General features: G+C 52.3%; 1 protein-coding gene across 14 annotated transcripts in view; it reads right to left on the bottom strand.

Moving 5' to 3' along the window:
* Nucleotides 1-918: 918 nt before the first annotated feature.
* TPM3 (tropomyosin 3) overlaps nt 919-17,371 on the bottom strand; it is an 89,621-nt gene continuing 73,168 nt past the window's right edge. For 8 of the 14 annotated variants that reach the window (XM_077321515.1, XM_077321460.1, XM_077321508.1 and 5 more), the window contains one exon: nt 3,709-4,551. In XM_077321515.1, coding sequence (XP_077177630.1) covers nt 4,472-4,551 — 80 coding nt within the window. In that variant the 3' untranslated portion in view covers nt 3,709-4,471. Of the gene's footprint in view, nt 2,438-3,708; nt 4,552-16,233; nt 16,287-17,371 lie in introns of those variants that run through there. The other 6 variants (XM_077321499.1, XM_077321481.1, XM_077321471.1 and 3 more) reach the window with 2 other exon arrangements.

Here is a 17,371-nt window from a genome sequence, read left to right on the forward strand (position 1 = left end):
TGGGGCCAGGATATTGTCTCCTTTTTGTTTTGGACACCTGGAAGAGGACCTGTGGATCCCACAGACTCCACGTAGGGGACCGTTGCATTAGGGGCTCCGGTGCCCTCTAGAAAACTGGTGGCCTGTTGGCTAGCTCCCCCCCCCCCCCCCCCGCCATGTGTAGCACTTTGCTTTAAGGCAGTGGTTCCCAACCTTCCTAATCGCGCAACTCTTTAATCTAGTTGTGGTGACTCCAAACCATAAAATGATGCCAAGGGACCAAGCCCTATGAAGATAGGTTGAGGGGCTTGGGAATGTTCAGCCTGGAGAAGAGGAGGTTGAGAGGGGACATGATAGCCCTCTTTAAGTATCTGAAAGGTTGTCACTTGGAGGAGGGCAGGATGCTGTTTCTGTTGGCTGCAGAGGAGAGGACACGCAGTAATGGGTTTAAACTTCAAGTACAACGATATAGGCTAGATATCAGGCAAAAAAAATTCAGCAGTGGAATAGGCTGCCTAAGGAGGTGGTGAGCTCCCCCTCACTTGCCAGTCTTCAAGCAAAGGTTGGATACACACTTTTCTTGGATGCTTTAGGATGCTTAGGGCTGGTCCTGCGTTGAGCAGGGGGTTGGACTAGATGGCCTCTGTGGCCCCTTCCAACTCTATGATTCTATGATGCAAGTGTTCCTTCACAGAAACTAAACCGAAAATGTGAAGATCGACCATTCATGATCGTATATAAATTGTATATAAATTGGTGGGCGCCTTCAGAAGGAGCAACAACAGTGGCAGCGCCCCCCCCCCACCAAACTACCCACCCTGCTGTGACCGCTGTGAAAGGGTCATTCGATCCCCAAAGTGGTCCCGACCCCCAGGGTGAGAGCCACTGGTTTAAAGAGCGACCGTTTCGGATCGAAAGCTTTACAATAACACAGAACAATAGAGGGAATGCTTCCGTATATTTCCAAAAAAATATAAGACACAATCAAAGACAAAGGTGGTTGGTTGGTTTGTTTTTTTTTTAGTATCAAAACACTTGATATGGTTCCTCATTTCTCCACACTGGCCCCGAAAGCTGCCTCAGCCAAAGCGCTTTCCCTCCGATGAGCCGCGGAAGGGGGACACCAATGCGAAAACACCTCGATGGACCAGACGTCACGAAGAGCAGAGAGCGACACGGTAGCTGGCATCCAGTTTCAGTGTGTGGTTAAGACAGTAAGAGAGCTCCAGGCCTGGGGAATGGGGCGTGTGTGTGTTTGTATGGAGAGAAACCCTTGCTTTGAGCACAGCCCCCCCGCCCCAAAAAGGCCTCCAGACAGCAGCCATGAAGCTTTTAACAAGCACAGAGAAAGCTAAGCCTAGCTGGGGGGGGGGGGGGGGGCAGAGAGAAAAGAGTTCTGGGGATCGGGTCAGGAGGGGCAGGAAATGGCAGTTTACTGGCTGACCAGTTGCGAGAATCTTGAGAAGGCGCCCAAAGAACTGTGTTGATGGGGGGGGAGAGGACCGAAGCTTTTTTTCTCGTTTAACCCTCCCCCTTCCCCTGAAATCTCATATTAATGATACAGCTTGTTTTTCCATACTAGCAATAGCCTTTAAAGCACAGCGGTTCATACTGTGCTTCGGCAAAAGCACACCCAACCCCCCCAAACCCCCATCCCACTCGAAGCACAAATTCTGAGATCCAAAAAAGTCAAAAAGTCTCGGGGTCCGCAGAGGTGACTTCCCCGGGCCGATTCCAAAAACCGGTTAGGACGACCTTTTCTCAAGTAACTAGAGGGGAGGACAGGGAGCAGATCACCTACCCCCCCCCCCCAGATAAAGTGGGTGATTCAAAGAGAGTATAAGGGGGTAATGAGAGAGAGAGAGAGAGAGAGAGCAGAATTAATCGCTTAAGCTTACAAGCCCTACAGCTTCAAGAGCTTTGGGAATGTTTGGAAACATTACATGGAATGTTTGCTAAAAACTCCCCACCCCATCCCCGGTTTATTACAAAGAGTGTACATCTCAGATACACCCTGCCTTAAAAAAAGAGAGATCCATGTTTGTGCGCGAATATTTTTCTTTTTCCCTTAATAGAACGGCCGGCAGCGTGACGCGCCGTGGCGGCCTGTAAACCCTGCAGGCGGGGCAAGGATTGGCATTTTGGTTAAGTTGGCAACGTCGGTTTGGTGGGTTTGGTTTTTTAAAAAGAAGCTTAACCTTCAGCCCCTGACCCCCCCTCCTTCCGAGGAGCAGAGGTCAGCTTTTAAGACAACAGCCTGGCCCCAGCAGAGGTTTTGCTGTTGGAGTGGCTACAAAAAAAGGCAGTGTGGGAGGGGAGGCAAAGGTGGGGGGGGGGGGGAGATCAAAGGGAAGCTTGGCTGGCTGGCGGTTCTGTTACATGTCGTTCAGGTCAAGCAGGGTCTGGTCCAACATCCTTTGCGTGCAGAGATGCTCCTCTTTGGTGCATTTCAGTTTATCTGGGAAGAAAAAGGGCTCGGTTAGTGGAGGATTCTGGGAGACCCCGGCTCGTCCGTGCCACACCCCACCCCTCCGGTGCTCTTCACAGCCGTGCAGCCAAATGAAGCTCAAACTTGCAAAGGCGTGGGTTGTGCAGCTCCCCCCAAAACACAAATATCTCCCCCTGTAATCGTTTACCTGCATACATGTGTATAGAGCTGACCAACCTGGTTGCAGGAAACCAGGATTTCCAGAATTTGCATTGGGAGAAATTGTGTTTCGAGTTTCCAATTTTGGTCCAATGTTAGTCTGTCCTCACGAATTGCAAGGAAGGAGAAATTGCCTTTTCCACCCTAACCCTTAAAAAAAATCTGATTCTGTCATCCCTCTAGTCTCTCAGCAGACATTCTGAACTTCCCGGCGTGTATTCATGGCCGCCAGAGCTAGAAGGAAGCTTTTTTCGGTAAGCTGAGCACTGGTTGTCGGGAGTCTAAGCCCTTTGTCAGGTTTGCTGCTACATACAGTCCCAACCTCTTATGTCTTCCTTCCCCGTCCCTTCGATGGGAAATCCTTTTGTGCCATTTCTGAATCCCCCTCCACGTGACCCCACCAAGCATCGGCCACTGCGGAAGTCAAGTGCTTGCATTTCGAGAGGGGCTTCTCAGCCCAGATGGCATGCACGGGATTGTGACCCAGTCGCATCAGGCAGTCTGGTCTTTGGAGATATTCCCAAATGCCTCGTCCATGCCAGGGGGGAAAAGGAAACTTCAGCAGTTTCGAAAGAAGCAGGGGAGATGGGAAGAAGAGAAATCACCAGGTGCGAGTGGACAGGATTCGAACTGAGATGACAACCCAACAGGCAAGATCACTCGACAATCTCTGTGCCTCGACGACAGCAGCAACAGGAGACGCCCTCCTACACAACCTCCCATGCGCGGAAACATGCAGCAGCATTAAGAGCAGCTAGGACGGCGTGCACACCCATGTTTCCCAACGGAAGCTGCCTTCCGTGCCAGGTGAACAGCTGGAGGGCAGGTGTGCGTTTCCCGGTGCCTTCGCTTATCTTCCACATACGTGTATGCACCAAACACGCTTCCTACACAGCCCGCCGCTCCCGGATTGTCCGTGTGTTTCCGATCGCCGTCGTTGTCAGGGTTACCCCCTCCAGCCGCAAGATGCCCCGTCAGGGGCAGGTACCTGTACAGCCTTGGCCACGGACCACTTCCCCCTCCCCCGTCCGGTCGCTAACATGATGGAGCACAGGTATGAAAAGACACCCCGAAAGCACATACAAAGTGGGCCAGTGGTTTTATTGATACAGGAAAATAACAACTCCAGTGAGCCAAATCCATGCAAGAAGGAACCTACAGAAAGAAAATAGCTGGAACAGAGTACAGAAGACACTGCTGATGGAGAACCGGAAAAGGGTCGACAGGAGCAGTGACCCTTGCGGGAAAGACAAGGGTCCCCCCGATTGCTCACCCCCGCCCCCAAACTAAGGCTATTCCAGCTTCTTACAAAACAGGCAGGAGCTACTGGAGAGACCATAGAATAATTGGAATCATAGAGTTGGAAGGGACTTCATGGGTCATCTAGTCCAGGTGTAGTCAACCTGTGGTCCTCCAGATGTTAATGGACTACAATTCCCATGGGCCCCTGCCAGCATTTGCTGGCAGGGGCCCATGGGAATTGTAGTCCATTAACATCTGGAGGACCACAGGTTGACTACCCCTGATCTAGTCCAAACCCCCTGCACTGTGCAGGATCACGGCCACAGGAACTTTCCCTAGTGGCTTACTGCACTCCAAACAACGGGTGATATACATGTCTATAAAAGCTCTTACAAAAGAAGTACGTTACGGAAGGAAAAGCAGCCAGTGCCCTGGGGTTAAAGCATCAGCAGAATTGCTCTACGGGTCGGCCAAAGGAAAACTTTTTTTTTTAAAGTGCGTCCTGCTTTCAGCGACTGCATCCGACGGGCCTTCCCGCGCCCCCAGTGAGCCCCCCCCCAAACAAGCCGGTTTTGGAAACGGAACTGGCTGGACCCCCCTTTCTCAGTCACAGAGATCGTGCAGCGTTAACTTCAGTTCGTGAGCGAGGAGGCGGTTTTTCTCCAGTTGGCTGTAAAGGCGCTCTGCAGCGGCAGCGTGGAAGAGGAGGAGGAGGAGGAGATGATTAAGGGGAAAATGAGAGAAAGAGAGAGAGAAAAGAGAAAGGGAAGTTAGTCGAGGACTGGAGATCGGCTCCTCCCGCCGCGGTGTCCCATGCCAGCTCTGCTGGGTTTAGGCAAAGAGGCCTGCCTTTATAGGGAAGGACCAGGCCAGGAGTGGCCGAACTATGGCTCTCCAGATGTCCCCGAACCACAATTCCCATAAGTGCCCCTACCAGAACATGCTGGGAAGGGACTCATGGGAATTGTAGTCCGTGGGCATCTGGAGAGCCACACTTTGACCAGATCAAGACTGAGATGAGAGAAGGAGATCCAGAAGTGCGGCATCGACCAAACGGAAGGGAGGAGAGGAAGCTGTATGTTTTAAAGCAGGGGTAGTCAAACTGCGGCCCTCCAGATGTCCGTGGACTACAATTCCCAGGAGCCCCTGCCAGCATTCGCTGGCAGGGGCTCCTGGGAATTGTAGTCCACGGACACCTGGAGGGCCGCAGTTTGACTACCCCTGTTTTAAAGAAATGCGCGAAGGGAAGAAGCCGAGTGGAAACAATGAAGGCCTTGAGAGATTAGTGAAGGAGTGTTGTCAGGGGGCACAGAGCCAGAAGATGTCAATTCCTTACCTGCCTGCCACAAGGCTGCACGGCGGTCAGATCTGCAGCCCGCCAGTAAGCTCCGTGACTGTACACAAGTGGCGTTCCCCTGCTCCGTTCTTTAGAGTTAGCAGCTGCTATGGAGGGCGGGGGGCAGCTGTCTAGGGCTCAAGGGGCGCATCAGACCAGCAGCACATTGAGGTCTGCCTTGACTGCTCAAACCGGGTGCCGTGCTCCAGGCTCTCTGGCCAAAGCCTTTCCCCATCACTCGCTACCCCAGTGGTTCTCAACCTGGGGGTCAGGACCCCTTTGGGGGTCGAACGACCCTTTCGCAGGGGTCGTGGCAGGGCAAGCAGCTTGGGCAAACCACCCAACAGCCTTGCGGGGTGGATCGAGATAGAGCGTTCATCTGTCTGGAGCAGCGGAAAAGAGCGAGATCGGCGTGGTGGGGCAAGAGGCAAAACGGAACTGAGAAACCCCAGGGGGAAAAAAACAATTAATATACAATCATGAACAATGGATCTTCACGTCATTGGTCAGTTTTGGTTTACTTTCTGTGAAAGAACCCTTGCATAATTTTAGAGTTGGGGGTCACCACCACATGAGGAACTGGATTAAAGGGTCGCGGCATTAGGAAGGTTGAGAACCACTAGGCAACGCAATCCTTTTAACTGGAGACACTGTGGATTTGAAACGTGGGCCTTCTGCTCTCCCGGCGGATGCTCTGTCGTTGAGCTGTAGACCCTCACCCAAACATATGCATACCAAATCAGTCTACGGGTCCGTCAAGGTCAGTGCACTCTCCTTGAAATTAGGGTGACTCTCCAGGGTCTCATTCAGAGGGCTTTCATATCACCTGCTGCCCAATCCTTTTAAGGGCAGGGATTGAATAATAAAATCAGTAGGAAGGGGCCATCCAGGCCATCTAGTCCAGCCCCCTGCTCAATGCAGGATCAGCCTCATACAGCCATTTATTAGTATTATTATTATCTTTCGATTTATTGCCCGCCACTCCCTTACGGCTCGTGGCGGGTGTCATGATGAGTGTCCAGCTGCTGCTTGAAGATCACCAATGAGGGGGAGCTCATCACCTCTGTGGAATTGACTGCCTAAGGAGGTAGTGAGCTCCCCCTCATGGGATGCTTTAGGCTGATCCTGCCATTGAGAAGGGGGTTGGACTATTCTGTGGTCCCCAACCTTTTTATTACCGGGGACCCGTGAACGCTTGTCAATTTTACTGAGGCCTGGGGAGGGTAGACTTTTGCCGAGGGATGTCACTGCGGCCGCCTGAGCCCCTGCTCCACTTGCTTTCCCACCAGTGCCCCTGACTTCCTGCCTCCGCTGGGGGGCGCTGCCAGCAGCAGCTATGCAGTGCCATGCCGAGGGGGAGCCCCAGCCATGGCGGCCGCTGGAGAGCAGCAAAGGTGAGCCGGCGGCAGAGTGGCAGGGCAGCCCCCGAGGCAGCAGCCGGGGAGGAGGACAAGGAGGAGCCGCGACCCGGTACCGACTGATCCACGGACCGGGACCGGTCTCCGGACCAGGGGTTGAGGACAGCTGGACGAGGTGCCTTCTATGGCCCAATCCATTTTTAGGATTCTGTGATTCTAACCTGGGGCCATCCCCATGCCAAGCAGATGATTTATCATTGAGCTACTGCCTCCCTGGGGAATACTGGCATATCCAGTTTACCAGAAAGCAAAAAACACCGACAGACGCTCCCCCAAGACCCTGCTTATATTCACACGGAACAATCCCCCCCACCCTCGTTCTGCCTTTGGCCAGGCCATGACCCATCCATGGAAAGCCAATGCCCTACAGGAGTTGAAAGGAAGAAGGCAGTGCAAGAACACCGTGTCACTCCAGAGTGGCTGCCCTTGCCCCCAATGGGCAAACCCAACTCCAGCTGCAGCTAGGAAGCCAACGTGGGAGTCCCAGCCCTGTGACACGGGCCACAATCTAGGACAGGGGCGGCCAACCTGTCTGTGGCTCTCCAGATGCCAGCATGGGGGCTGATGGGAATTGCAGTTCATGGACATCTGGAGAGCCACAGCTTGGCCACCCCTGATCTAGGATCTTTTGAGCAAAGGGGATTGTGAGTGGGTGGACAAAGGAATGTGCCAGTTTTTTTGTGGCCCTTCCTTGCATAACCAGGGAATTACTGATCACCACTGTGGGATGGTAGGTGAATTTCCTCCAGGCCAAGCTGAATTCTGGAGATTTTTGGTGGGAGGGGAGGGGGGTCACTTGGGCCAATTGGGGTCAATGTGGGTGGGCAGGTAGTTGTGACTTCCTGCATTGTGCAATGCAGACTAGATGACTCTGGAAGTCCCTTCCAACTCTATGACTCTAAGAGTTGTTTTTTTGTAACCCACTTTTCCCTGCCCGAAGGGGTCTCAAATAGCACTTCAGCATAATTCAGCCACCTCCGCAATCACTGAAGTGGCGCGTAGGAGGCCAGCACCACGGCATAGAGAGGAGGGACGGTGCATGTCAGACGGCAGACACACACAGGTGCAGAACAGGCTGCCTCAGGCTTCGGTGATCACCGAGGTGGCCAAACCGCACCGAAGCACATAACCCTAGTCTCAAAGCGGTTCACAGTCACCTTCCCTTCCTCTCCCCACAACAGACACCCTGTGAGGTAGGTGAGGCTGAGAGAGCCCTGATATTCCTGCTCGGTCAGAACAGCACTATCAGGGCTGTGACAAGCCCAAGGTCACCCAACTGGCTGCGTGTGGAGCAGCAGGGAATCAAGCCTAGCTCTCCAGGTTAAGAGCTGCTGCTTTTAACCGCTACACCACGCTGCCTTTCTGCAAGAAGCACCTTGGAGCAAGGTTTTCGAGTAGGGGGAGCTTTTGAGAGTCGAAGCTCCTTTCTCCTAGCCATTCTACGGCAGAGGAACACAGCCATTCTCTAAATCTGTGGCAGGGTATGACCTTACGTGAGCTCCCTTCTTCAGATACAATGAAAAAGAAGTGAACCGTGGCTCACAAAACCTCACTCCTTCCTACAGTATGTTGTCAGCCCTGAAGGGCCTCTTGGCAAGAGCAACAAGAACCAGCTTAGGGTACTAGTTAAGAGTATCAGCTTCTATCAGAGAGCCGGGTTCATTAATTTTATTTCTTTATTACATTTATACACTGCTCTCCTCTAATGCTCAGGGCAGTTTCATTCCCCGCTCCTCCCCAACATGCAGCCAGCTGGGTGACCTTGGGCTGTTCATAGTGCTGAAAAAGTTGTTCTGATCCAGCAGTAATATCAGGGGCCATCTCCCTCACAGGGTGACTGTTGTGGGGAGAGGAAAGGGAAGGAGACTTTAAGCAGCTTTGAGACTCCTCTGGGTAGAGAAAGGCGGCATATAAGAACCAACTCTTCTTCTTCTTCAGTAATCTCAGGGCTCTCTCAGCCTCACCCACCTCACAGGGTGTCTGTTGTGGGGAGAGGAAGGGAAGGCGACTGTAAGCCGCTTTGAGACTCCTTCAGGTAGAGAAAATCAGCATACAAGAACCAACTCTTCTTCTTCAACAAAATGGCCACCCATCTCCGTGGCCACCCTCAGCAATTAGTTACTCAGGACTTTTACATCCCTCCAAAGCAAACGCTGTGGCAGAGTGGCTGCTGCCCCGTACAGGTGCCAATTTGGGACCGCCAGGTTTATGGTTGAGGGTGGGAGTCCAGGTAGATCTGGGCCCCTCCCATAGAAACGGTGGTGGCTAATTCCATCTGCGCCCTCTTCCTTCCTCCCCCCCCCCCCCAGATACTAGGTTGTCAGCGAAGGGTTTTGTATATGTAAACTGTTTTTATGTTTTTATGTCTGTTTAAATAGGATTTTAGTGGGGTTGTTGGACAATTGTAACCTGCCACGTGCCCCACGGGCTAACCTTTTGCTTAATTCTACCATCCCGTAATTTTTCGATGCAGCTTTCTAAGGAGAAGGCAGCAAGGGGGAAGCGGTTAGGCTGCCTGAGATAGCGAGGTGGAAGGAAGGTCTGGTCAGCTGGGTGGGTGTCTTCCTGCTTGTTCACCGTGACACAGCATGTTGCTGTGCCAACACATGCCAACTGCTCCTGCCCAGAATATGAAACCTGTGAATCCGACACTGAAAGTAAGCAAGGAAGGAGAAGAACAGAAGAGACTGGACAGCCCAGGAGTGACAAACGGACTCTAGCCATGGAAAGATCATAGACTAGTAGAGTTGGAAGGGACCTCCAGGGTCATCTAAAGGTAAAGGTATCCCCTGTGCAAGCACCGGGTCATGTCTGACCCTTGGGGTGACACCCTCCAGTGTTTTCATGGCAGACTCAATACGGGGTGGTTTGCCAGTGCCTTCCCCAGTCATTACCGTTTACCCCCCAGCAAGCTGGGTCCTCATTTTACCGACCTCGGAAGGATGGAAGGCTGAGTCAACCTTGAGCTGGCTGCTGGGATCGAACTCCCAGCCTCATGGGCAAAGCTTTCAGACGGCTGCCTTACCACTCTGCGCCACAAGAGGCTCATAATGTTGTCTATATGGGATCGTAACTTTGTGTAAATTATTGTGCATTGGTATATCCATAAGACCTATGAGGGTCCACATCATGGAGCACATGTCATGGATCAAAAATGGAACTCCCAGCCTCATGGGCAGACAGCTTCAGACAGCAATTCTGCTGCCTTACCACCCTGCGCCACAAGAGGCTCAGGGTCATCTAGTCCAACACAATGGGTCCAGGGTCATCTAGTCCTGCACAATGTAGGAATTCACAACTACCTTCCCACCCACAGGGACCCCAATTCCATGCCCCAAGTGATCCCTCCACCAAAAATACACCAAAAACTGACATGGTGTCTGTTGCGGGGAGAGGGAAGGAAGGCAATTGTAAGCCACCTTGCGACTCTGTTGAGTAATTAAAAGCATGGTTCAAAAAAAAAAAATGGCCCTTCTCTTCAGAAAGCTGCCACCTCTAGCTCAGCCCAATGTCTACTCAGCCACCACTCAAATGACCACAGGCAACAAAACAGGATGTCACTTGGGATATCTGGTTTTTTAAAAAAGGAACGATCAACCAGAAAATGTATTTCACTGCTCCCAGCTACTGTGGGGAAAGGAGGAGTGTGACACAGCCCTCCCCCCCAAAAAAGACCACCGATCTACTAAAAAGAGTCTTATTGCTAGACTTGATGCCATTGTAATTCCTTTTTTTTCCTTTTTATTTGGGGTGTTATTTGGGGTGTTTATTTGGGTTTTTTTTTCTTTTTATTTGGGGTGTTCAATTTATTTTAATTTAAAACATCCCTAAACCTCTAGCTAAAGAACCTCTTGTGGCGCAGAGTGGTAAGGCAGCCGTCTAAAAGCTTTGCCCATGAGGCTGGGAGTTCGATCCCAGCAGCCGGCTCAAGGACTCAGCCTTCCATCCTTCCGAGGTCGGTAAAACGAGCACCCAGCTTGCTGGGGGGTAAACGGTAATGACTGGGGAAGGGAATGGCCAACCACCCCGTATTGAGTCTGCCATGAAAACGCTAGAGGGCGTCACCCCAAGGGTCAGACATGACTCAGTGCTTGCACAGGGGATACCTTTACCTTTTTTAAACCTCTAGCTAGCTAGTGAGATTTGGTAGTTAAGTGTGGCTCCTCTGCATGAGGCCTGCAGAGCAACCTCCCCATGTACATCACAAGGGACTTGTGGCGGGGAGATGAAGGGAAGGCAACTGTAAGCCGCTCTGAGACACATGACGCCGGCTTGGTGACCTTGGGCCAGTCCCAGTTCTCTCAGAGCTCTCTCGGCCCCCACCTACGTCACAAAGTGTCTTTGGCGAGGAAAGGAAGATGGAGCAATCGTAAACCTCCTCAAGAATCTTTACACTAGAGAAATGTTGGGTGTAAAAATCGACTTCCCTTCCACCTCCTCCAGTATCGACGAGATCCATACAAATGCAGAATCCTTGCACACAGCACTTTCTTACAGTTCTATAGCAGCATGAATGAGCAGTGAAAAACCAACAAGATGGACTATGGAAAACAAGTTCTCTCTACTGGGCATGGATAGCCCCAAATAATCTAGGGCTGTCCCATCTGGGCAGCCACCAGATGACAAGGATACCATCCAATGTCAACTCCAGGACAGGAAGTCCTGCCGCACACACTCAAAAACGATCTTTGCTATGAAGGCAACATTTCAGGACGATCCTGGGGGAGACACAACAATACGCGCCCAAGCTCCCCTCTCTTTCAGCTTAGAATACCCCACTTATTTCCTGGTTGACCTTTTTCCAGTCTGTGGGCCCGATGGCATTTTGACGCCGCTCAGTTTGTGCAGCCACAAAATGGCTGCCATAACCAGAGTTTCCTCTAACCACCCCCCCAAGCAAAGCAGTACACACACCCTGGGCTGAACACAACTGCTGAGATCTACCAGGTCCCACCTGTCTCAAGGGGGTGGCAGGTGACAGTGGGTGAGCGATAGGGTTGTGAGTGTCGTGCAAAGTACAGCAGGTTGGACTAGATGACCCAGGAGGCCCCTTCCCACTCTATGATTCTATACCCGTCTACTGATCTGTGCAAGAAGCCTCGGATCATAGCCTGGCCTCTGGGGGAGAATGCCAAAGGGATACTCTGAATATGGATTGTGCCTGCTGCTATTTTAAACTGTGTTAACTCATTTTAAGCCGACTTAAAATTTTAATCTGATTTTGACTATTGTATTTCTCTATATAACAATATACGCCGTGATCTCCAAACGGGCAAGACCTGGCCTGGCTCCAGACTGCTTCCGAGGGGGGGGCTTCCTGTGGTAATGAACGGCCGCTCACATGTGCAGCCTGGAGGGGACAGTGGCCACAGCTTACCTCCAGTCACGTAGCACAGACCTTGGAGCAGCGGCAGCAGCTGCTGCCAAAGCTACACTGGGGATATGTCTGTACCATCAATCAAATCCCCACTAGCCAATCAAAATTCTCGCTGGGCAAAAGCCCCATGTGTCTCCACCCACCTTTTGAAAACGGCGGTGTTACACTTTCTGTCAAGAAGTAGGCAACCGTGGCGCCTCCTGCGGCGCCACAATGGCGTAGAGAATGGGCAGATATGCAGTGGGCTAGTGAAAAAGGTCACGTCTAGAGTAATATCCTCTCCTGCCAAGCCAGCAAACACATCAGGCCATGCCCCCCACGCATGCACGCAAGCACACACTGATGAGAGCTGCTTGTACAGTCTCAGGACTCCACCTGCCAAAGCTTCAAAGTTTCAGAATTCAGACCCCCAATGTCAGGGAGGGGAATTGGTTTCTGGAACATGACTGCCTATGCGTATGAAGCCAGCCTCTCAGACACAACTGGAGCGGGAAGGAGACCGGGGGGGGGGGGGCAATCCTTCCTCAGGAGGTGGTGGGTTCTCCATCTTTGGAAATTTTTAAACAGAGGTTGGATAGACATCTGACGGAGAGGCTGATTCTGGGAAGGCAAAGGGGTGGCAGATTACAGTAGATGAGCGATTGGGATGTGAGTGTCCTGCATAGTCATAGAATCATAGAGTTGGAAGGGGCCATAGAGGCCATCTAGTCCAACCCCCTGCTCTACACAGGATCAGCCCTAAGCATCCTAAAGCATCCAAGAAAAGTGTGCAACCAACCTTTGCTTGAAGACTGCCAGTGCAGGGGGTTGGACTAGATTGACCCAGGATGTACCTTCCAACTCTATGATTCTATGATCCACAGGACTTAATCCCCTGGACAGTAGCAGGGTCAAGACACTGAACTGCTAGACAACGGCAGGTTCTGGATGTCGTGCGTCATCGTTGTGCTTTGTTTGGTGACCCCAACACAGAGATGAACTAGAACAGAGTCAACAGCATTGGGCCACTATAGTCTTGTGTGATGGGAGCTGTACATGCTCCTGTGTACCTCCCCAGGCCTTTCTTGAGTTGTCTTCGACCGCGTGGTAAACAGCCTCTTCCAGACATTTTTGCTTCAGTTTGCAACCTTGAAACGTACAGATGAACGTGATATGCACACAAGGTTGGTGTGGTGGAAAGAGCACAAGGGCTTCATTTTGTCTCCTGGGGCTGTGCAAGGCAGAACTGTGTGAAGCCATGCCAATCTCACATGTGGCTAAACATGGTTATCCGACAGCGGGGAAAAGCACCGGGCTCATGTTTGAAGCTCACTGCCTTTTCAGGCCTGTGACTGACACATCACAGGTTGCAGGATGGGACTAATTTAATAGCATGAATCAAGGTAGTTCAGGCGAAGGAGGTCCAGAAAAGCTTCCTGCCCTCTTACATCAAGGCTACCATGAAGCAGCATTGGCCAATGAAAGGAGGTTCTGAGGGTGGTTCCCTCGGACCTTGTGATGTCACTTCCAGGCTGACACACTAAATTGTTGAGCAGGGGGTTGGACTAGATGGCCTGTATGGCCCCTTCCAACTCTATGATTCTATGATTTCCCCTTATCTCTACAGTAAAGACCACAGACGCATGAGAAAATCCCTAGATTGCTGCTGTGGGAGCCATCCCCCCCTCCTTCTGCTTCCCAATTTTTCAATAGCAGGAGGTTTTTTGCAAGCCATAGAGAGGCAAATAGCTAGCCTATCTCAGAACCAGGCAATTGCTCTGAAAACCAGAATCTGGGAGAGGTAGCTTGCAGACAGTAATCCCCACCCTGCATAAAAAGCCTGAGTCCCCTGCATCTGGGGTTAGCTTGCTGAACGGGAAGTGTCACCGTTGGTGTCAAAAAGAACAGAATCCTAGAGTGGGAAGGGGCCCTGCCATTGAGTACAAACCCCTGTTCAATGCAGGATCTGCCTGAAGAACCCAGGATCAGTCTCTGTCCAGCTGCTGCTTGAAGACCTTCAGAGAAGGGGAGCTCCCCACCTCCTTAGGCAGCTCATTCCATTGCTAAAATCCCCACCCCACCCACCCAAATATCCAGCTGGTACCGTTCTACACATAGTTTAAACCCATTTCTGCAGGTCTTCTCCTCTGCTGCCAACAGGAAACACTCCCTGCCCTCCTCCAAGGAACAGCCTTTCAGGTCCTTCAAGAGAGCCATCCTGTCCCCTCTCAGCTTCCTTTTCTCCAGGCTGAACATGCCCAAGTCCCTCAGCCATTCCTCAAAGGGCCCTGGATCATCCTCACTCTCCCCTGCCCCCTCTCTATTTTGCCCACGTCCTTTTGGAAATGAGATCCAGCTTTCATTCTGTGCAGCAGACAGACAGGAGGGCTGCAACGCCTTTGGGTTTAACGCACAGCGCAGTCTCGTTTCAGCAGTCATCAAGGAGATCAGTCAGCCCATCTTTCAAGCACACCTAACTTCCAAAACAAGCTGTCCAGCTGAGATGGAGCTGGGACTCACGCAGACTGGCACCGCGCTTCCAAGAAGAATGGCGGGATGTTCCAGGGCAGAGGTAGTCAAACTGCGGCCGTCCAGAAGTCCATGGACTACACTCCCCATGAGCCCCTGCCAGCGCTTGCTGGCAGGGGCTCATGGGGAGTGTAGTCCATGGACATCTGGAGGGCTGCAGTTTGACTACCCCTGCTCCAGGGAGTTCTTGCACAGGACCCCTCATTACCCCCCCCCGCAAGCTTCAGGCATTCAGAGACAGGTCTCCTGAACACTCAGAAATGCTGTTCAGCTGTCCACACAGGCCCCCGTGTCCACGACATTCGCCTACGAGCTTCATGCCTCTTTCTGTTTCGAACCTACAAAGCTGCCTTATCCTGAATCGGATCCTCGGCCCATCAAGGTCAGCGACGCTCCTAAGCCTCGGGGCCAAAGTCTTTCACATCTCATAGCACCGGGAGATACCGGGGATTGAACCGGGGACCTCCTGGATGCCAAGCAGCTGCTGTGCCACTGAGCCACAGCCGATTGTTGAGCTCCCCTCCATGGCCTGGATTTGGCAAAGCACCCGTGTGGCAAATCCCAAGGGGGATTTTTTTAATCATGTGTTTAGATCAGCTTTTCTTGACTTTTTTACCACTGAGAAACCCAGGAAACTTTCTTTGTGCTTCAAAAACAGCCCAGAAGTGTAGCGATTGTGCAGAACGTGGTTGGGGTACGTAGCCGCAAAAAGCAGGGATAGTCAAACTGCGGCCCTCCAGATGTCCATGGACTACAATTCCCAGGAGCCCCCTGCCAGCATTCGCTGGCAGGGGGCTCCTGGGAATTGTAGTCCATGGACATCTGGAGGGCCGCAGTTTGACTACCCCTGGCATAAAGGCTCATCTGGGGTCCCTCCCCTTCCCACCCCCTCATTGGCCATTCCGGGAGGGGAAGGCAGGTCAACACGACTATATACGGTCAGATCACCCAATAAATACACTTCAACACTTCTAAAAATATATATTAAAAACAAATGAACTTCCACCCATTTGGCAAACCCTTCCAGGGCTGTCAAGAAACGCCAGGGTTTTACGAAACCCTGGTGCAGATGGAACCACCCATTGAGACCCGTGTTTCATCAATTGGGAGCGTCCGCCCACAACAGTGGGGACCAGGACCCAGAGTACAAAGAGGCTGTTTAGAGGTGGGTGGAGAGGGGGGAAAAAACATCCAAAACCAGGGCTGCCCATTTTTTAGTGCAGAGTGTATTACATTCGACCAGTGTTTACAAACTGGTTGGTAAAAGTGACACAGGGCGAGACACGCTACATCGGTGCGTTGCCGGGACACACCCAATCCCAGCTGCGTGTCCCTTCGATGCCATCTCTTGCTGTGCGGCGCCGGCAGGACAGGGAGGCGGTCCAGGTCCTGTCAGCTATGTAGACGGGAGCCCGGCACCCTCCCCGCCGCCCCACCCCCTGCCTTCCACAGCTGTACTGCCGGAGCAGCAGCGCTTCCACACCCAGCAGACTCCGGCACGTTGGAGGTCACAAAGACGGCTTTGTTTTGGACACAGTGCGGGGTGGCTGGAAGGGGAGGGGCGGAGAGGGCTCTGGCTACTGGTGAGGTCACGCACGGCCCCAGGGCATGGAGGACGGTTCTTCCCCGGGCTGCCCGGAGAGGGGTGCGTGTGCAGCCCGGAAGAGAGGGACTTCGGCCAATGGGAAAGGGTGGACACAGTGGAGAAAAGAGAGAGAGAAAGAGAGAAGGTGCAGAGGCCAAGCCATTTAAGTGGTATTCTGGAATCACAAATCTTATCTGTATGAACGAAAGAAAAACAACAAAGATACCAGGTTTAAGGCAGTCCAAAGGGCTCAGGCACAGAAAGTCTTGGAGGGGGGGAAAAAGCAAGCCAGGAGATTGGAAGAGGGGCATTCGGCGAATGGGAGGACGGTTAAGATCAAATCCACAAACCAAGCGCAAGGCCTCGAGCAGCTGGTTATGTCAAGCCAAACATTTCAAGCAAATAACCTCCTCCTGTGGCCCTCAAACCAAACGCCTTCCACAAACATACATACAGCGCAGCTCAAATCCTCAGTCTCTGTGAAACTGGGCTTGGGGGAGGCTGGAGGGGAGCCCCAGGAGAAGGGATCCAACCCTGCAGTGGACAAATGTTCCGAACAAACCCGAGAGACCGCTGGTGGGCCTGCGGCAGCGTCAGGGTGCTCAGAAGAGAAGGTGCCGATGGAAAGGTCCCTCAAAAGCCAACACAACGAGAAGACTGTTTGGTGTCCAGAATGTGACGTCCCAAGATTTATCAAAGTCCCCGTGCATTTTGGGCTGGGCAGCCTCTCTCCAGGGGAGCTGGCTGACAAAGGGAATGTTGATCAGAACACCTGCTGTGTAGCTGCCATCCTTACTGCAAGTGAGGTGTGGTTTTTGCACCATTTACTGTGTCACGTTAGCGCTCAGGCGATGATTCGGCCCTTCAGTTCTATCTGTTTGATTTCTGGCCGGACTGCTACAACCCTGTTTATTGAGCGGCCTAGTTTTGTCGACCGTATGGACTCGCTCTTGGCAATCTGCCTCGAGCCCCGGTGATGTGGATTATCTACAATCTAAACTGTACGTTCGGAAGCAGCCACAGAATCACCGAGTCGGAAGGGACCTACAGGGTCATCTAGTCCAACCCCCCTGCAGAAGGCAGGAATTCAGCCTCCTCAAACCCAGCCCGCACCGCAGGGTTGCTGTGCGAATAACACAGAAAAACAAGGCAAGCCACTTCCGGTCTCCCATTTGGGGGGACAAAGGCGGTTTATAAAGGATGGGAATAAATACAGGCCCGTGGGACAACTGAGATGGCAAAGTGGACCGACCCTCTTTTCTTCTCGGCGGGTTCGGGC

This window comes from Paroedura picta, chromosome 1 (assembly GCF_049243985.1).
Source record: "Paroedura picta isolate Pp20150507F chromosome 1, Ppicta_v3.0, whole genome shotgun sequence".
Taxonomy (NCBI): Eukaryota; Metazoa; Chordata; class Lepidosauria; order Squamata; family Gekkonidae; genus Paroedura; species Paroedura picta.